We start from the raw sequence: 15,877 nt of genomic DNA on the forward strand, positions 1-15,877 counted from the left end.
CATTGTCGTGCAACAGCAAAACACCCTGCTTTTGCCGATGTGGCCGAACATGACTCAGTCGAGCTTGAAGTTTCTTCAGTGTCGTCACATATGCATCAGAATTTATGGTGGTTCCATTTGGCATGATGTCCACAAGCAAGAATCCTTCGGAATCGAAAAACACCGTAGCCATAACTTTTCCAGCAGAAGGTGTGGTTTTGAATTTTTTTTTTTTTTTAGGTGAATTTGCATGATGTGACTCCATTGATTGCCTCTTCGTCTCTAGTAAAAACTGATGGAGCCATGCTTCATCACCTGTCACAATTCTTCCAAGAAATTAATCTCCACCATTCTCGTACTATTCCAAAAGTTCCCTGCATACCGTTTTTCTTGTTTCTTTGTGAGCCACTGTCAACATCCTGGGAACCCACCTGGCACAAAACTTTTTTAACGCCAACGCTTTCAGTATTCTGCAAACACTTCCTTCCCTTATCCCAACGTAGCGTGACAATTCGTTCACTGTGATGCGTCTGTCAGCAGTCACCAATTCGTTAACTCTCTGCACATTGTCTGGAATGTGTGCCGCTGTGAGACCAATCCTCGATATTGCCATGCCCGCTTTCACCACGTAACCTGCTTGCCCACCGACTGACTGTACTGCGATCGACAGCAGCATCTCCATACACCTTTTTCAACCTCTTGTGGATGTTTCCCACTGTCTCGTTTTCACAGCACAGGAATTGTATGGCAGCACGTTGCTTCTGACGAAGGTCAAGTGTAGCAGTCATCTTGAAGACATGCTGTGACGGCGCCACTCACGGATTCACGGGAACGGTTTGAACTAAGTTTGAAAACAAGCGGGAAGGATGTATCTACACACTGTAAAACTTTCACACATGCAGAATGAAACCTGTATTTTTACAGAAATAGTGTGCATTTCTTATTGAGTGATTTTCCCACTCTTGCTTGCTGTGACGTAAATGTTCCCTTCTGCCCTTGCAAGATCATGCACACAAGAAAGAATCGGGGAGGGGGGGGGGGGGGGGTAGGACAGACACCTCCAACTGCTTCCAGCACGACAAATAACTTTCCAGCCAATTTACCATCGACATAACTGTATGCGGACGCGTTGAGGCATTGATGTTAGTTGATTTTGATACAGCTCTCTAGGTACCTTTAATTTCCGGGATTCCTTTCATATGTACTTCCTCTTCGAATCCCGATTGGTCGGAGCTGAAAACAAATTCCTTACTGAACTATGGGATAAGTTTGTATATTTCATCTAAAAATCTTAGGGCCGATTCTGCAGTCTGCTGTGCACTGTCAAGCTGACACTTCGTTTTAAATTTCGTTACCTTAGGTCTTCCAGTTCGGTAGCACTGCTTGAAGTTATGCCACCACCCACTGCTTCCCTTGAAATCACTGTAGTCTGCGTCGCACGCAATTTGATGTGCACAACGTAGTAGGTTGTTATCGTGCACATCCTGTAAACTGTATGAGGTATCTTCGAAACGTTTTTTGTAACAAATACGCCTTGTCCTCCCTTGAATGTCCGTAATTTTTCTTATGCACTACACGGTCTTGTTACTGTGAGCTTATTGGAAATCTGTTCGTAATTGTTTTTTTTATTGTGTTGCGTATGATCTTCCATGTACGTAATTCTGTTAGTACCTCCACCTTGGATAACGATTGTCCTTTTCTTCCTTTGCCTAGAGACGTGATTTATGGCTCCCTGTTTGACAAGGGTGATGAACTTCATGGCTCGACACGTGTTTGGATATCGCTTTTACTTGCTAAGAACGTATCGTCTTCATTGTACTCATGTACATTGTCCGTACAGTCGGGCGTACACGACACCACGCATTCCACTGATTCATGTTGCAAAAACGTTAATATTTCATCTGTCACTTCTTTATCATCTGTGAAATTCCTTATTTCGTTTCAGACGAAATGTCAACTTCGCCAACTGTTGTTGTGTTTATAAAGCAGCGTTTGCTTTATTTATCGATGACTTTGCTCTGCTTCGTATCAACTCTACAGCATTGTAGCACTTGTAAGTCACTCGACGCTCCTTAGCGTCATGCTTTGCTCACCATTAGATAACTCCAGTCCCGCCCCTGTTGCCGTTATAATCCAGTGTTATGGTTCAAATGGCTCTGAGCACTATGGGACTCAACTGCTGTGGTCATTAGTCCCCTAGAACTTAGAACTACTTAAACCTAACTAACCTAAGGACATCACACACATCCATGCCCGAGGCAGGATTCGAACCTGCGACCGTAGCAGTCGCACGGTTCCGGACTGCGCGCCTAGACCACTGCAGCCGGCCCAATGTTATGGTTGTAAGGTAGACAGTACGAATGGCATAAACATGACTGGCCTTTGGTAACCTCGCACTCTACAGGTACCTCGTTAGTCAGCACCTCACCACAATGAATAATGAATGAGATGTTGAGCTCAAGAAAATGGGAAGAGGTTAGAATCTTCTGTCACAGATCGTGAGCAACGATTTTACAAAATAATCATTGAACTATGACGTTTACTGCAGAATAACTGTTGTTTATTATTAAATAATGCTCTTTATCATCCACTGTAGCCGAGGTCGCTAAAGCACGTCCGGTAGGTGGCGCTCGACTCGGTGTTACGCCATTTCTAATCCTGGAGCAGATGAAATTTTCACTGCGCTATTTGGCCGGCAGGTGGAGGAGAAATGGTGGCGTAGAAGTCGCTGATCACCAGTTTATACACCAATGTCTTGGATTAAATTGCAGACCTGTCCGCAGTGTCTCATGAAGTGATGGGAAGTGAAACTGTTGATACTGATCTGTCCATCAGGTGAGGACCTTAAGGTCGGCGGTTCCCTCTGGTGCTATGCGAGAGGACGAGGTTAGGTGCCGGCAACAGGTTTCATCCTGTCTCTTCTCTCATCATCATAAGACACAAACGGAACATTGCACGATACACATAGTCATTACGTTCACTCACAATCATAAATACACATGAGATAGAAATCTGACGTGTCTTTTTGCAAGGGAAAGAGACAGTGTGCGCGGAAAAAGAACACTCTTTCCAATTAGGAGGCTCAACGCACTCCACGGGATTCTCAGTCAACACTGGCATGCGACATTTAATTTTTAATGCAATCTTTTTGACATTCCCTACTCTGCGATCTAAATACTCCTTGACTTTGCGATCTGAATAATTTAAGAGACATACTTAAACTGAGTTCGTAAGTATTTGTATTTTATAATGGCGCTTTATATTACAGTTTTATTGTTATAGAAAAATTTTTTAAAACAAAAGGTTTAATCTGGCGCTTGTTCCATGATCATGAATGCAGCTGTTTGTGAGATAACTGCTGATGTCCTTCAGCTAAACGTTTACAAGTGTTCGTCTATTGAGAATATACAAATGTACTTCTTGCACCAATACAAAGATGAGTTATAAAGATATTAGAGTGACATGCGCCGAGAAAGGGTTAAAATCGTTAGGTGTGAAACAGGACCCCAGATCCTGATGAGATGCTTGCCAGATTCTAATACGGAATTTAACCATTATACCTGTATACCTTATGTTCCTTGAACAAAAAAAAAACTGTGTCCAGTGATTGGAAAAGAAGTGCAAGGCACTCCTGTTTAAAAGGTAACTGATCGGCAAAACTATCGTCCAGTCTCAATGAATACCGTGGGTTCTACAATCGTAGAACATATTCTGAGCTCAGACAAAATGATGTATTACGAATAGAATGCCCCCCCTCCCCCCTATTCCAATCAGCATGGATCCCGAAACCCATCTTAGGCTTATCCCACATGAGACCCTGAAAGCCTTGGTTCAAAGTAGTCTGGTAGGTACAGTCATTCTTTACTTCCGAAAGGTATTTGGCACCATACCACACATATGCTTCGTATCGAAAGTACAGTAGCATTGTTGGATCGTATGTAGTATGCAGTCATGAACGGAGAGCCGTCGACAGATGTAGACGTGTGTTTGGGCCCGGACCCTTGTTGCCCATGGTGTATATTGATGACCGGGTAGAGCACATTAATAGCAACCTCTGGATTTCCAAAGACTATGCACTTTGTATGAGGTACCGTCTCAAAAATGCTGGACAAATATTCAGGCAGATACTGATAAGATTTCAAAGTGCTGCAAGAGTTAGAAACTTGCTTCAGATGTTCAGAAACGCAAAATTGTGCATTTCACTAAATGCAAAACAGAGTATCCCATAAATACTATATTAGTTATTCACAGTTAGAAGCAGGCACTTCATACAAATATCTGGGTGTAATAATTTTGTAAGTATATGAATTGCAATGGCTCAGTCATTAGTAATACGTTACGACAAGACCAGTATCGTTATGCGATAAAAATAACAAGTAAATAAAAAGGCACAATTTATGGAAACAGTCACTCTCTAGGAGGAAGGGACTGCTCCCAATGCTTGCTGAGTCCCATCCATCTGCGGAACTTGTTATTTCCCTCGCCTTATTTTACCACTGCCGGTCTTTATCTTTTACTGTGATGGATTTCCACTCTATTTATTCCCTTACTGTCTTTCTAACCTTGTATCTGGTTGCCGAGGGGAGGGGTGGAATCAGAGGCGGAGGGTGTAACATTACAGGACATATTGGGACATATTGAAGTATTCGATACTGTAGACTTTTAGGGGATGTCGATACAGATATGCAAAATGTAAAGGGAAACTTTGGTGATGTTTAAATATTGTACTGTGTCAATATTAGGACATTTTGCACAGAAAGAACAAAAATAGAATTAATGTAAAAATATATTAGTGTTAGTAACCTAATTTCATTCAATTTTGTAATTATATTTCATTTTGTAAAAGAAAGACTCGCTGTTTGCTGTAGCTCTGATTAATTGTATAAATTATCAGTTTTGAGCTAAATTATTTCGTATAATATGGACAAGATACCTTTAAAAACTCACCAGCTAAAGAGAAAGTCTGTAAATGAACGTTTAATGCACACTTCTGGAACTTTCTTAACTTGTACCGTTAATTCAGCTATTTAGCATTTCCTGCATCAACATTGCTTTTAGTGTCTCGATTTTAAGACTCCATCAGAATTAGATCAAATTTCCGACTGATGTCACTAGGAGGAGCGTTCAATAAGTAATGTAATACTTTTTTTTCTCGGCCAATTTCGGTTGGAAAAATACGGAATTTGTAGTGGGACTTCGTGGAATATTACCGTATCAGCCCCTAGAGTTTCAAGAAGTTCCAATAGATCGCGGCGCTATACGTAACATTCAAAATGGTGTCTATAACGTAGGTACGTTCCAAGCAAGGAGTTATTTAATTCTTTTGGCAGAAAACCACGGCATCGCAGATTTCCATGAGTTCTTGCAGAGTGTCTACGGAGATCTGACAGTGAGCAAAAGCACAGTGAACGTTGGGAGCGTCTGCCATCATCGCAACCATGTCTGACCCCCGCATGCCGGCTGGCAGGCCGCACACGGATGCCCCTTGGGATCCACCCATACTTCTGCAATGTTGGAACGTGTGGACACATTGAGGTGATCGACGGATCACAATCAGACACCTTGCTGCTCAACTGGACGTATCTGTCGGTACTGCTTACATAATCGTCACTAGTTTGGGTATCCAAAGCTGTGTGCCCCTTGGGATCCACCCATACTCCTGCAATGTTGGAATGTGCGGACACGTTGAGGTGATCGACAGATCCAAATCAGACACCTCACTACTCAACTAGATGTATCTGTTGCTACTGCTTACATAATCGTCACCAGTTTGGGTATCCAAAGTTGTGTGGCCCTTGGCATCACCCATTCTCCTGCAATTTTGGAATGTGTCGACAAGTTGAGGTGATCGATGGATCATGATGAGACACCTTGCTGCTCAACTGGACGTATCTGTCGGTACTGCTGACATAATCTTCATCAGTTTGGGTATCCAAAGCTGTGTGCCCCTTGGGATCCACCCATACTCCTGCAATGTTGGAACGTGTGGACTCGTTGATGTGATCGACGGATCACGATCAGACACCTCGCTGCTCAACTGGACGTATCTGTCGGTACTGCTGACATAATCTTCATCAGTTTGGGTATCCAAAGATGTGTGCCTCTTGGGATCCACCCATCCTCCTGCAATGCTGGAACATGTTGACACGTTGAGGTGATGGACGGATCACGATCAGACACCTCGCTGCTCAAGTGGACGTATCTGTCAGTACTGCTTACATAATCGTCACCAGTGGGGGTATCCAAAGGTGTGTGCCCCTTGGGATCGACCCATCCTCCTGCAATGTTGGAAAGTGTGGATACGTTGAGGTGATCGACAGATCCCAATCAGACACCTCACTGCTCAACTATATGTATCTGTTGCTACTGCTTACATAATCGTCACCAGTTTGGGTATCCAAAGGTGTGTGCCCCTTGGGATCCAACCATCCTCCTGCAATGTTGGAACGTGTGGACACGTTGAGGTGATGGACGGATCACGATCAGACACCTCGATGCTCAACTGGACGTATATGTCAGTACTGCTTACATAATCCTCACCAGTTTGGGTATCCAAAGTTGTGTCCCCCTTGGCATCCACCCATTCTCCTGCAATGTTGGAATGTGTCGACAAGTTGAGATGATCGATGGATCACGATCAGACACCTCGCTGCTCAACTGGACGTATCTGTCGGTACTGCTTACATAATCGTCATCAGTTTTGGTATCCAAAGATGTGTGCCCCTTGGGATCCTCCATGTGGCCCGGATCTCGCACCTTCCATCTGTTTGGCACAACAAAGAATACACTGTGTGGGAAGCAGTACGTGGATGATGAGGTGATTATTGATGTATCACGACACAGGCTCCGGCTTCGACCAGTAGAATGGCACCATGCAGGCATAAAAGCCATCTCACTAAGGTGGCATTGAACGGAGATTACGATGAAAAGTAGGGTTTTGTAACTAAAAGAGCGGGGGATAACATGGTGTACTGGAATCGTGAATAAAGCCAACATACTTTCAGAAAATAAATGTGCATTACGTATTGAATGTCTCTCGTAAATATGAACGAGGGAAAGGTGATATTGCTGTGTAGTCCACTAACACACCCTCTCCCCCGCCCCCAACCACTTTTGAAATGATTTCGTCGTAGTTGTACAGGCCGTAAACGTGTTGTGCGCTGTTGCAGGTGGTGTACCGCGTGGCGCAGGCGTTTCTGGAGGACGAGCAGGACGCGCGCAGCTACGAGGAGCGGCCGCCCGTCGACATCCTGGGCTGCCTGCAGACCAAGTGGCCCGCCATCCGCCTGCGCTGGCTCGCCGGCGCCCCGCCCTCGCTCAACTAGCATTCTTTGCTCACCATCTCATTTCTGTACTCCTAAAATAAATCCACTTCTCTGATTATATCTCGTTTTGGTACTTCACACCAGCGACAAACTCTGCCGAATGCACCAAATACACTGCTCAACAGAATTAGGGGAACATGACTTTGGCGGTGTTCCATACTCTATTGAACAATAACTGAGGGCTGGGTTTGTTACCAAAATTATCTTTTTATGTTTCACAAATTAAGTACACAACGAAACATCATTACATCTTCGGTCGTGTACATACACTACTGGCCATTAAAATTGCTACACCAAGAAGAAATGCAGATGATAAATGGGTATTCATTGGATAAATATATTATACTAGAACTGACATGTGATCACATTTTCACGCAATTAGGGTGCATAGATCCTGAGAAATCAGTACCCAGGACAACCACCTCTGGCCGTGATAACGGCCTTGATACGCCTGGACATTGAGTCAAACAGAGTTTGGATGGCGTGTACAGGTCTAGCTGCCCATGCAGCTTCACCACGATGCCATAGTTTATCACGAGCAGTGAATGGTGTATTGTGACGAGCCAGTTTCTCGGCCACCACTGACCAGACGTTTTCAATTGGTGAGAGATCTGGAGAATGTGCTGGCCAGGACAGCAGTCGAACGTTTTCTGTATTCAGAAACACCCGTACAGGACCTGCAACATGCGGTCGTGCATTATCCTGCTGAAATGTAGGGTGTCGCAGGGGTCGAATTGAAGGGTAGAGCCACGGATCGTAACACATCTGAAATGTACCGTCGACTGTTCAAAGTGCCGTTAATGCGAACTAGAAGTGACCGAGACGTGTAACCAATGGCACCCCGTACCATCACGTCGGGTGATACGCCAGTATGGCGATGACAAATACACGCTTCCAATGTGCGTTCACCGCGATGTCGCCAAACACGGATGCGACCATCACGATGCTGTAAACAGAACCTGAATTCATCCGAAAAAATGACGTTCTGCCATTCGTGCACCCAGGTTCGTCGTTGAGTACACCATCGCAGGAGCTCCTGTCTGTGACGCAGCGTTAAGGGAAACCGCAGCCATGGTCTCCGAATGATAGTCCATGCTGCAGCAAACATCGTCGAACTGTTCGTGCAAATGGTTGTTGTCTTGCAAACGTCCCCATCTGTTGACTCAGGGATCGAGACATGGCTGCACGATCCGTTACAGCCATGCGGATAAGATGCTTGTCATCTCCACTGCTAGTGATGCGAGGCCGTTGGGATTCAGCACGTTCTGTATTACCCTCTTGAACCCACCGAGTCCATTTTCTGCTAACAGTCATTGGATCTCGACCAACGCGAGCCGCAATGTCGCGATACGATAAACCGCAATCGCGATAGGCTACAATCCGACATCTATCAGAGTCGGAAACGTGATGGTACGCATTTCTCCTCCTTACACGAGGCATCACAAAAACGTTTCACCAGGCAACGCCGGTCAATTGCTTTTTGTGTATGAGAAATCGGTTGGAAACTTTCCTGATGTCAGCACGTTGTAGGTGTCGCCACCGGCGCCAGCCTTGTGTGAATGCTCCTAAAGGCTAATTATTTGCATATCACAGCATCTTCTTCCTGTCGGTTAAATTTCGCGTCTGTAGCACGTCATCTTCGTGGTGTAGCAATTTTAATGGCCAATGGTGTAAAAGGTACTGAAATGTCCAACAGCTGTCGAAAACAAAGTGGAAATAATTATTCGTTCCGTAATCCTGCGTGCTTTTCGTTGGACTTTGAGAGCTTCATTAATGCGTATGCCTTCCGTGAGCGTTTAACACTCCCAGACACCTAGGTGGCATGCTGCGTGTAAGTCTGCAGAGGTCACCCTGTGATATCCATCGCCATACTTCAGTGAGAATCCACGACAGTTCTTGGAGAGTCTGTGGTGGAACAGGACGACCACGAAAACGTCTGTCAGGCATATTCCACATATGCGCGATGGGGTCTATGTCGGGACTCATCGTCGGTCCTTCCATTTCTTCAATGTCCAGGCTGTGCATGACGTCACTGCTGGCGCCCACCGTGTAGACCCTGGAACTAGAAGGAATTTAGGAACACCACCGTATGCAGAAGCCACCAACAGTATCTGTTCGGTGTACCGCATGGTGATAAGGCGACCTTGGACGACGACAAGATATGTATGGCTGTTAACACTGAAACCTCCCCACACCATCACAGATCCCTGGAAAACCGTTTTATTTCTTGAACAATATTTGGCAGGTACTGCACACCACGGGCCACCAGCTTGGGTCAGAGGGTAACTGGACTCGTCTGTGAATTAACATGTTTTCCAAGGGACGAAGTTGCCAGCTGACATGGAAACGGCAGGACTGACGGCGAGCTGCAAGATGATGGGTGTTCAGGCCGAGTACTCTCGGCAGAACGTCTGGGTTGTAAGGTCCTTTCTCGTAACCTGTTTATTGCAGTCTGATCTGACACAGAGGTTAAAATGGTTCTTCTGAGATCGTCTTGCAGTTCTCTGGCGTTACGACTCCGACTTTAATGCGCCGGTGACCTTGTCCAACTCGCTTTGTGTACTGACCTGTCTCCCTCCCTTATGGATGACACATGGAGGGCCACTGGTGTCAGCAACAACACGACCGACATTCCACCCTTTTTTAATCAGAGCTCCGCTGCAACTTTCCTTGCATTAAGTTGGTATATTTCGTGTGCTTGGTTGGATAAAACGTCCACAAATGACATCTGCCATCTATATATTTCACTAGAACACACTGGGACACCGGTACTCAATTCCATCTGAGGAGTAATGCATAACACCGCGAATAGATGGCGAGTGATTTTAATTGATACCTACACTTAAAGCGAAGATTTCAAGACATGCAATACGCCAGTATCAAAACAGATTTAAAATACTGAACGTTCATGTAAGTGTTCCCCTACTTCATTTGAACAGAGTAGTTTTTGCACCCAACATAAGAGGTAGTAGGAAGGGAACCACTTACCACAGAAAAGTAATTGCTGTTTCTAGGCTATGTGCTTGCACGCATGCATCTAGACTCGTGACAGGGCGATTGTAAAATAAAGCACAAATAATGTTAGCAACGCCATAGTGACAAATAATCATTTATTAAAATAATGCGTATACAAATAGTTGTCTTTAGTTTCATAGCCGGCTGGTGTGGCCGTGCGGTTCTAGGCGCTCCAGTCTGGAACCGCGTGACCGCTACGGTCGCAGGTTCGAATCCTGCCTTGGGCATGGATGTGTGTGATGTCCTTAGGTTAGTTAAGTTTAAGTAGCTCTAAGTTCTAGGGGACTGATGACCACAGATGTTAAGTCCCATAGTGCTCAGAGCCATTTGAACATTTTTTTTTTTTTAATAATGAGGCATGGGACTGAAGCGAAAGGACTGAACACTCACTTTTCTAAAGTAGCTCGGTGAATGTTGGCTAACTAATCTAATAGTTGTACAGTCTCGACTGCTGTTAGACTGTTTGTAGTTCAGGCTCGAATAATGATAAACACTTTGGCACTCGGCGTTGACTGTCCGGCAAAAACTCGTTATTAGCTGCTGGGATGTAACTGTGGTGGTAGTAGATAACTGTTGCAACACCTGGAAGATGTGCACCAAATTGACCAACTGCTGGGTGAAGTGTGGCAGCGTTTATCCACGAACGGTGGAAGAATATTGCATCTACGAACTTTGTACCAGCGCCTTCTGTAGTAGGTAACATTACTATTGGCGGATGGCATGTACTGTTTGTGACTCGTATGGCAGAAGCATCTTTACTTTTCTGTTATGTGAGCCATGTACAAATTGTCCCAGAAAAGAAAAGAAAACGGAAAATAACACTGTCAACGCATAGTATATTGTGAGGGAAGGCATACTTATCGGTTTTCAAGAAGGAGCCCCTATCCAGAAACGTACGACTTGGGCGCTGAAGAGCGTCGAAATCCGAGATGGGTGTGCGTTCCACACTTCGTCAATAAACCTGAGTAGCACATCGCGCTGTCTATATTACAAACGGGCCTTGAGCTGCGAACCTTCTGCGTCAATGCAGAGCCTACATCGGCGGTGTTGAGCCATTCGTGTGGTTGTCTTTGAAGTACAGGGTGCGGCGTGGGAACTTCCTTATTTAAAAAAAAATCATAAATCAAAAAATATTAGATATATCAATTTAATTCTTTTTTCTTTACAAAGAGTAACATCTAAAGTTTTGTTCCATTATGTTATGAAAATGCTATCTTGAAGGTGGCCTCCGTTCAGCTCAGTGCATTTGGAGAAAAGAAATCGGAAGTTTCGGTCCACTTTTTCCAACATATGTCTGTCGATGTTGGCAATATCAACACGAATATTGTTCCGTAGCTCAGCCAGGGTCTGCGAACGATTGGCATACACCAAGGATTTGAGATAGCCCCATACGAAAAAGTCGCATGGCGCTAAATCTGGCGAGCGTGCTGGCCCCTGGAGATATCCCTCAAAGAGATGAGACGATCGGGGATGTGTCCGTGCAAGATGGAAATCGATTGTCGCGCCGTGTGAGTTGTGGCGCCATCTTGTTGGAACCAGACATCTCCCACATCCATTTCTTCTGGTTCTGGAAGAAAAAACTGTTCAACCATCAGAACATAACGCTCAGAAGTGACTGTCACTGCCTTATGGTACTCTTCGAAAAACCACGGGGGCAATAATGCCAACTTTAGAGATTGCACACCAAACAGTAACACGTTCTGTATATAGGGGTTGCTCATGAAGTTCTCGGGGGTTCATGCCACTCCAGTAGCGCATACTTTATTTATTCACGCAGACAGATAAATAAAAATGTGCCTCGTCGCTGAAGAACACTAAGGCGTCATGTGACAGCTCGTCGATCAAGGCTTCACACGCATTTTTTCGTGAAAGAGAATCACGAGGATGAAGTGTGCACCACTGACAGTTTATACGGATGAAATTTCAACGCTTCATGAAGAATTCGTCTCACTGTGCGTTCAGAAATTGCACGGGCAGTTGCATGTCTGCGTGCAGATCGCTTGGGGGAATTCAAAATCGACATCCTTACCCACTCGATGTTTTCAGACGTTCTGGTTTTTTTTTTTTTTAGGACCCTGGTTTTTTTCTGCACACTTCCAGTATCCTCAGAGGTGTCTACCCACATAGCAATTGATTTCCCATCAGTAACACTACCTGCAGGCGCGTTATTGATTTGTTTCCTGAAAGCACGCTGAGTTCTGATGACCGAACGTCCATTCGAAAAGTAGGCCGCAACGAGCGCGCGCTCGTCTCTTGCCCACTGCATGATCGCTACTAAACTTACTTTAAAAAAGTTAAGTCTCGCACTTTTGGTTGCTGTGAAACCCTCGCAACAATGAGTTGCAGCAACTGTGTGCCGTGCGTTTCAAATAAGGAAGTTCCCGCGTCGCACTCTTGTTATTTCATTCGCGCCGTGGACTCGTGCCACAGACGATGCTCTTCGTACTACCCTACAGAAAATAGTCGAGAGGTGTCAGATCTGGTGCCCATGCTGGCCATCGAATGTTGCAATAGAGTAAGCAAACTATCTGCAATAAATGTGAGGTACATCGGTCCTGTTAGTACATTTTCTAGTTGGTATGGCCTAATGATATGGTCACCAATTATCTCGGCGCGGATATAAATACCAACTCCATGTACCGGGTAATCAAAAAGTCAGTATAAATCTGAAAATTTAATAAACCACGGAATAATGTAGATAGAGAGGTACAAATTGACACACATGCTTGGAATGACATGCTGTTTTATTAGAACCAAAAAAAAGCATTGCTACACGCGTGGAAGATCTCTTGCGCGCGTCGTTTGGTGATGATCGTGTGCTCAGCCGCCACTTTCGTCATGCTTGGCCTCCCAGGTCCCCAGACCTCTCAGTCCGTGCGTTTATTGGCTTTGGGGTTACCTGAAGTCGCAAGTGTATCGTGATCGACCTACATCTCTGGGGATGCTGAAAGACAACATCAGACGCCAATGCCCCACCATAACTCTGAACATGCTTTACAGTGTTGCTCACATTACACCTCGACTACAGCTATTGTTTAGGAATGATGGTGGACATATTGCGCATTTTCTGTAAAGAACATCATATTTGCTTTGTCTTACTTTGTTATGCTAATTATTGCTATTCTGATCAGATGAAGCGCCATCTGTTGGACTTTTTTGAACTTTTGTATTTTTTTGGTTCTAATAAAATCCATGTCATTCCAAGCATGTGTGTCAATTTGCACCGCTCTATCTACATTATTCCGTGCTTTATTCAGTTTTCAAATTTATACTGACATTTTGATCACCTGGTAGATGATGACGAATCACTTGTGCCGTCTCTAGTAACCATGCATTCATCCTTGAATAGCACCAAGTCAGGATTGTGGCTGGAATACATTTTTGTAAATACCACTGCGAGAACTGTACTTGTCGTGGGTAGTCCTCCTCCCGTAATGTCTGGTCTTTCTGCAGATGATACGGATGGAGCCGATGTTCATGGACAACACGTCACACGCACTGTTACCCGTGTACAGCGCCTGTGGCACCTGCCTAATGGTGGTGGCTGGGTGCTTTTCGAACATTCTCAGCACGTCCTCCACCAACTGTAGGGTTCGAACCGAGCGCGAACGTGGAATGATGTCGCGTATTTCTGTCTGGAAGACGTTCTCCATACAGTCTTACAGCAGCTCTCCCATTGCAATCCGCTTTAGCATATGCAAGCACCATGTCGGTCATTTCAGCAGCTATGAGCTGGTGCAGTCGCACTGCTTCTACAGCGGTATTGCACTAGCAGACCACACAAGGTCCGCAGTAGTATGTGCGCAAGAATGTGTGGAGGTATGTAGCGCATGCGCAGGAATGTTATTAGCTCAGGTCGTCCAATCGCTGTCCACATATGGTTAAAGGGTTTCATACCTACCGTATACAGGCGCCAAAACGAATGGGACCAAACCGTCACAACTGTTCGTTCTCATACTTTGACGCTCTCCAGTGCCCGATACCTGCGTCTCAGGATATGGGTTCCTTCTTGAGAGCCGACCAGTTTGCCTTCCCATACAACGTACTATTCGTTGTCGGTGGTTTTTTTTTGGGACACCCTGTATGTGGCGGATGATCGTTATACTGTGATACCACTGAAAACTGGCTACCGTCTCCTCTGATTCTACGTCACTCGCTGTTCTTGTTGTTGCGTCCTCGGGCATGGATGTGTGTGATGTCCTTAGGTTAGTTAGGTTTAAGTCGTTCTAAGTTCTAGGGGACTAATGACCACAGCAGTTGAGTTCCCATAGTGCTCAGAGCCATTTTGTTGTTGCGGTCTTCAGTCTGAAGATTGGTTTGATGCAGCTCTCCATGCTACTCTTTCCTGTGGGAGCTTCTTCATCTCATAATAACTGCTGCATCCTACATCCTTCTCAACCTGATGTCTCAGCATGTGACCTATCAACCGATCCCTTCTTTTGGTCAAGTTGTGCCACAGATTTCTTGTCTCCCCAATTCTGTTCAGTACCTTGTCATTAGTTACATGATCTGCCTATCCCATCTTCGACATTCTTCTGGAACACCACATTTCGAAATGTTATATTCTCTTTTTGTTTATCGTCCATGTTTCACTTCCATACATGGCTACACTCCAGACAAATACTTTCAGAAAAGACTTCCTAACGCTTGAATATATATTCGATGTTAACAAATTTTACTTCAGAATGCTTTTCTTGCCATTGCCAGTCTACATTTTGTATCATTTCTACTTCGGCGATCATCAGTTATTTTGCTGCCCAAATAGCGTAACCCATCTACTCTTTTAAATGTCTTGCTTCCTAATTTGATTCCCTTAGCATCACGGGATTTAATTCGACTACATTCCATTATCCTTGCTTTTGTTAATGTTCATCTTATATCCACCTCTCAAGACAATGTCCATTCCTTTCAGCTGTTCTTCCAAGTCCTTTTCTGTCTCTCGTAGAACTACAATGTTATTGGCAAATCTCAAAGTTCTTATTTCTTCTCCTACTCCAAATGTTTCTTTGGTTTCCTTTACTGCTTTTTCAGCGTACTAATGGTATAACATCGGGGATATGTTACAAATCTGTCTCACACCCTTCTAACCATTGCACCATTGCTTCTCTTTCATGCCCCTCAACCCTGTCACTGGCTACCCACTCGAGTCTGGTATCATCCACCTTGACGTGGGCGAGCACTTGTCGATTACGACTCAACTGACGGGATGGCTGAGCGGTTCTAGGCGCTACAGTCTGGAACCGCGCGACCGCTACGCTCGCAGGTTCGAATCCTGTCTCGGGCATGGATGTGTGTGATGTCTTTAGGTTAGTTAGGTTTAAGTAGTTCTCAGTTCTAGGCGACTGATGACATCAGAAGTTAAGTCGCATAGTCCTCAGAGCCATTTGAACCATTCGAACCTGAAACCGGTGTATGGTATCACAACGAGCTGATTCTTGACTACTGCTACTGTGATTTGAAGTTTAATTTGATTATTGGACTTATACGTGACTGTGTTTACATTAACCATGGAGCGATTTTTAAGACAGAAAACTCCTCCTACCTCCAAGGATGCGGTT

General features: G+C 44.8%; 1 protein-coding gene across 1 annotated transcript in view; it reads left to right on the forward strand.

The window, feature by feature from the left end:
* Window positions 1-7,364, forward strand: part of LOC126281886 (ubiquitin carboxyl-terminal hydrolase MINDY-3-like) — a 202,690-nt gene extending 195,326 nt beyond the window's left edge. Inside the window, exon 8 of the mRNA XM_049981201.1 lies at window positions 7,149-7,364. Within this exon, the coding sequence (XP_049837158.1) occupies window positions 7,149-7,304 (156 nt within the window). The 3' untranslated portion in view covers window positions 7,305-7,364. The remainder of the gene's footprint in view (window positions 1-7,148) is intronic.
* The last annotated feature ends 8,513 nt before the right edge of the window (window positions 7,365-15,877 follow it).

Source organism: Schistocerca gregaria, chromosome 7, assembly GCF_023897955.1.
Source record: "Schistocerca gregaria isolate iqSchGreg1 chromosome 7, iqSchGreg1.2, whole genome shotgun sequence".
Classification (NCBI taxonomy): domain Eukaryota; kingdom Metazoa; phylum Arthropoda; class Insecta; order Orthoptera; family Acrididae; genus Schistocerca; species Schistocerca gregaria.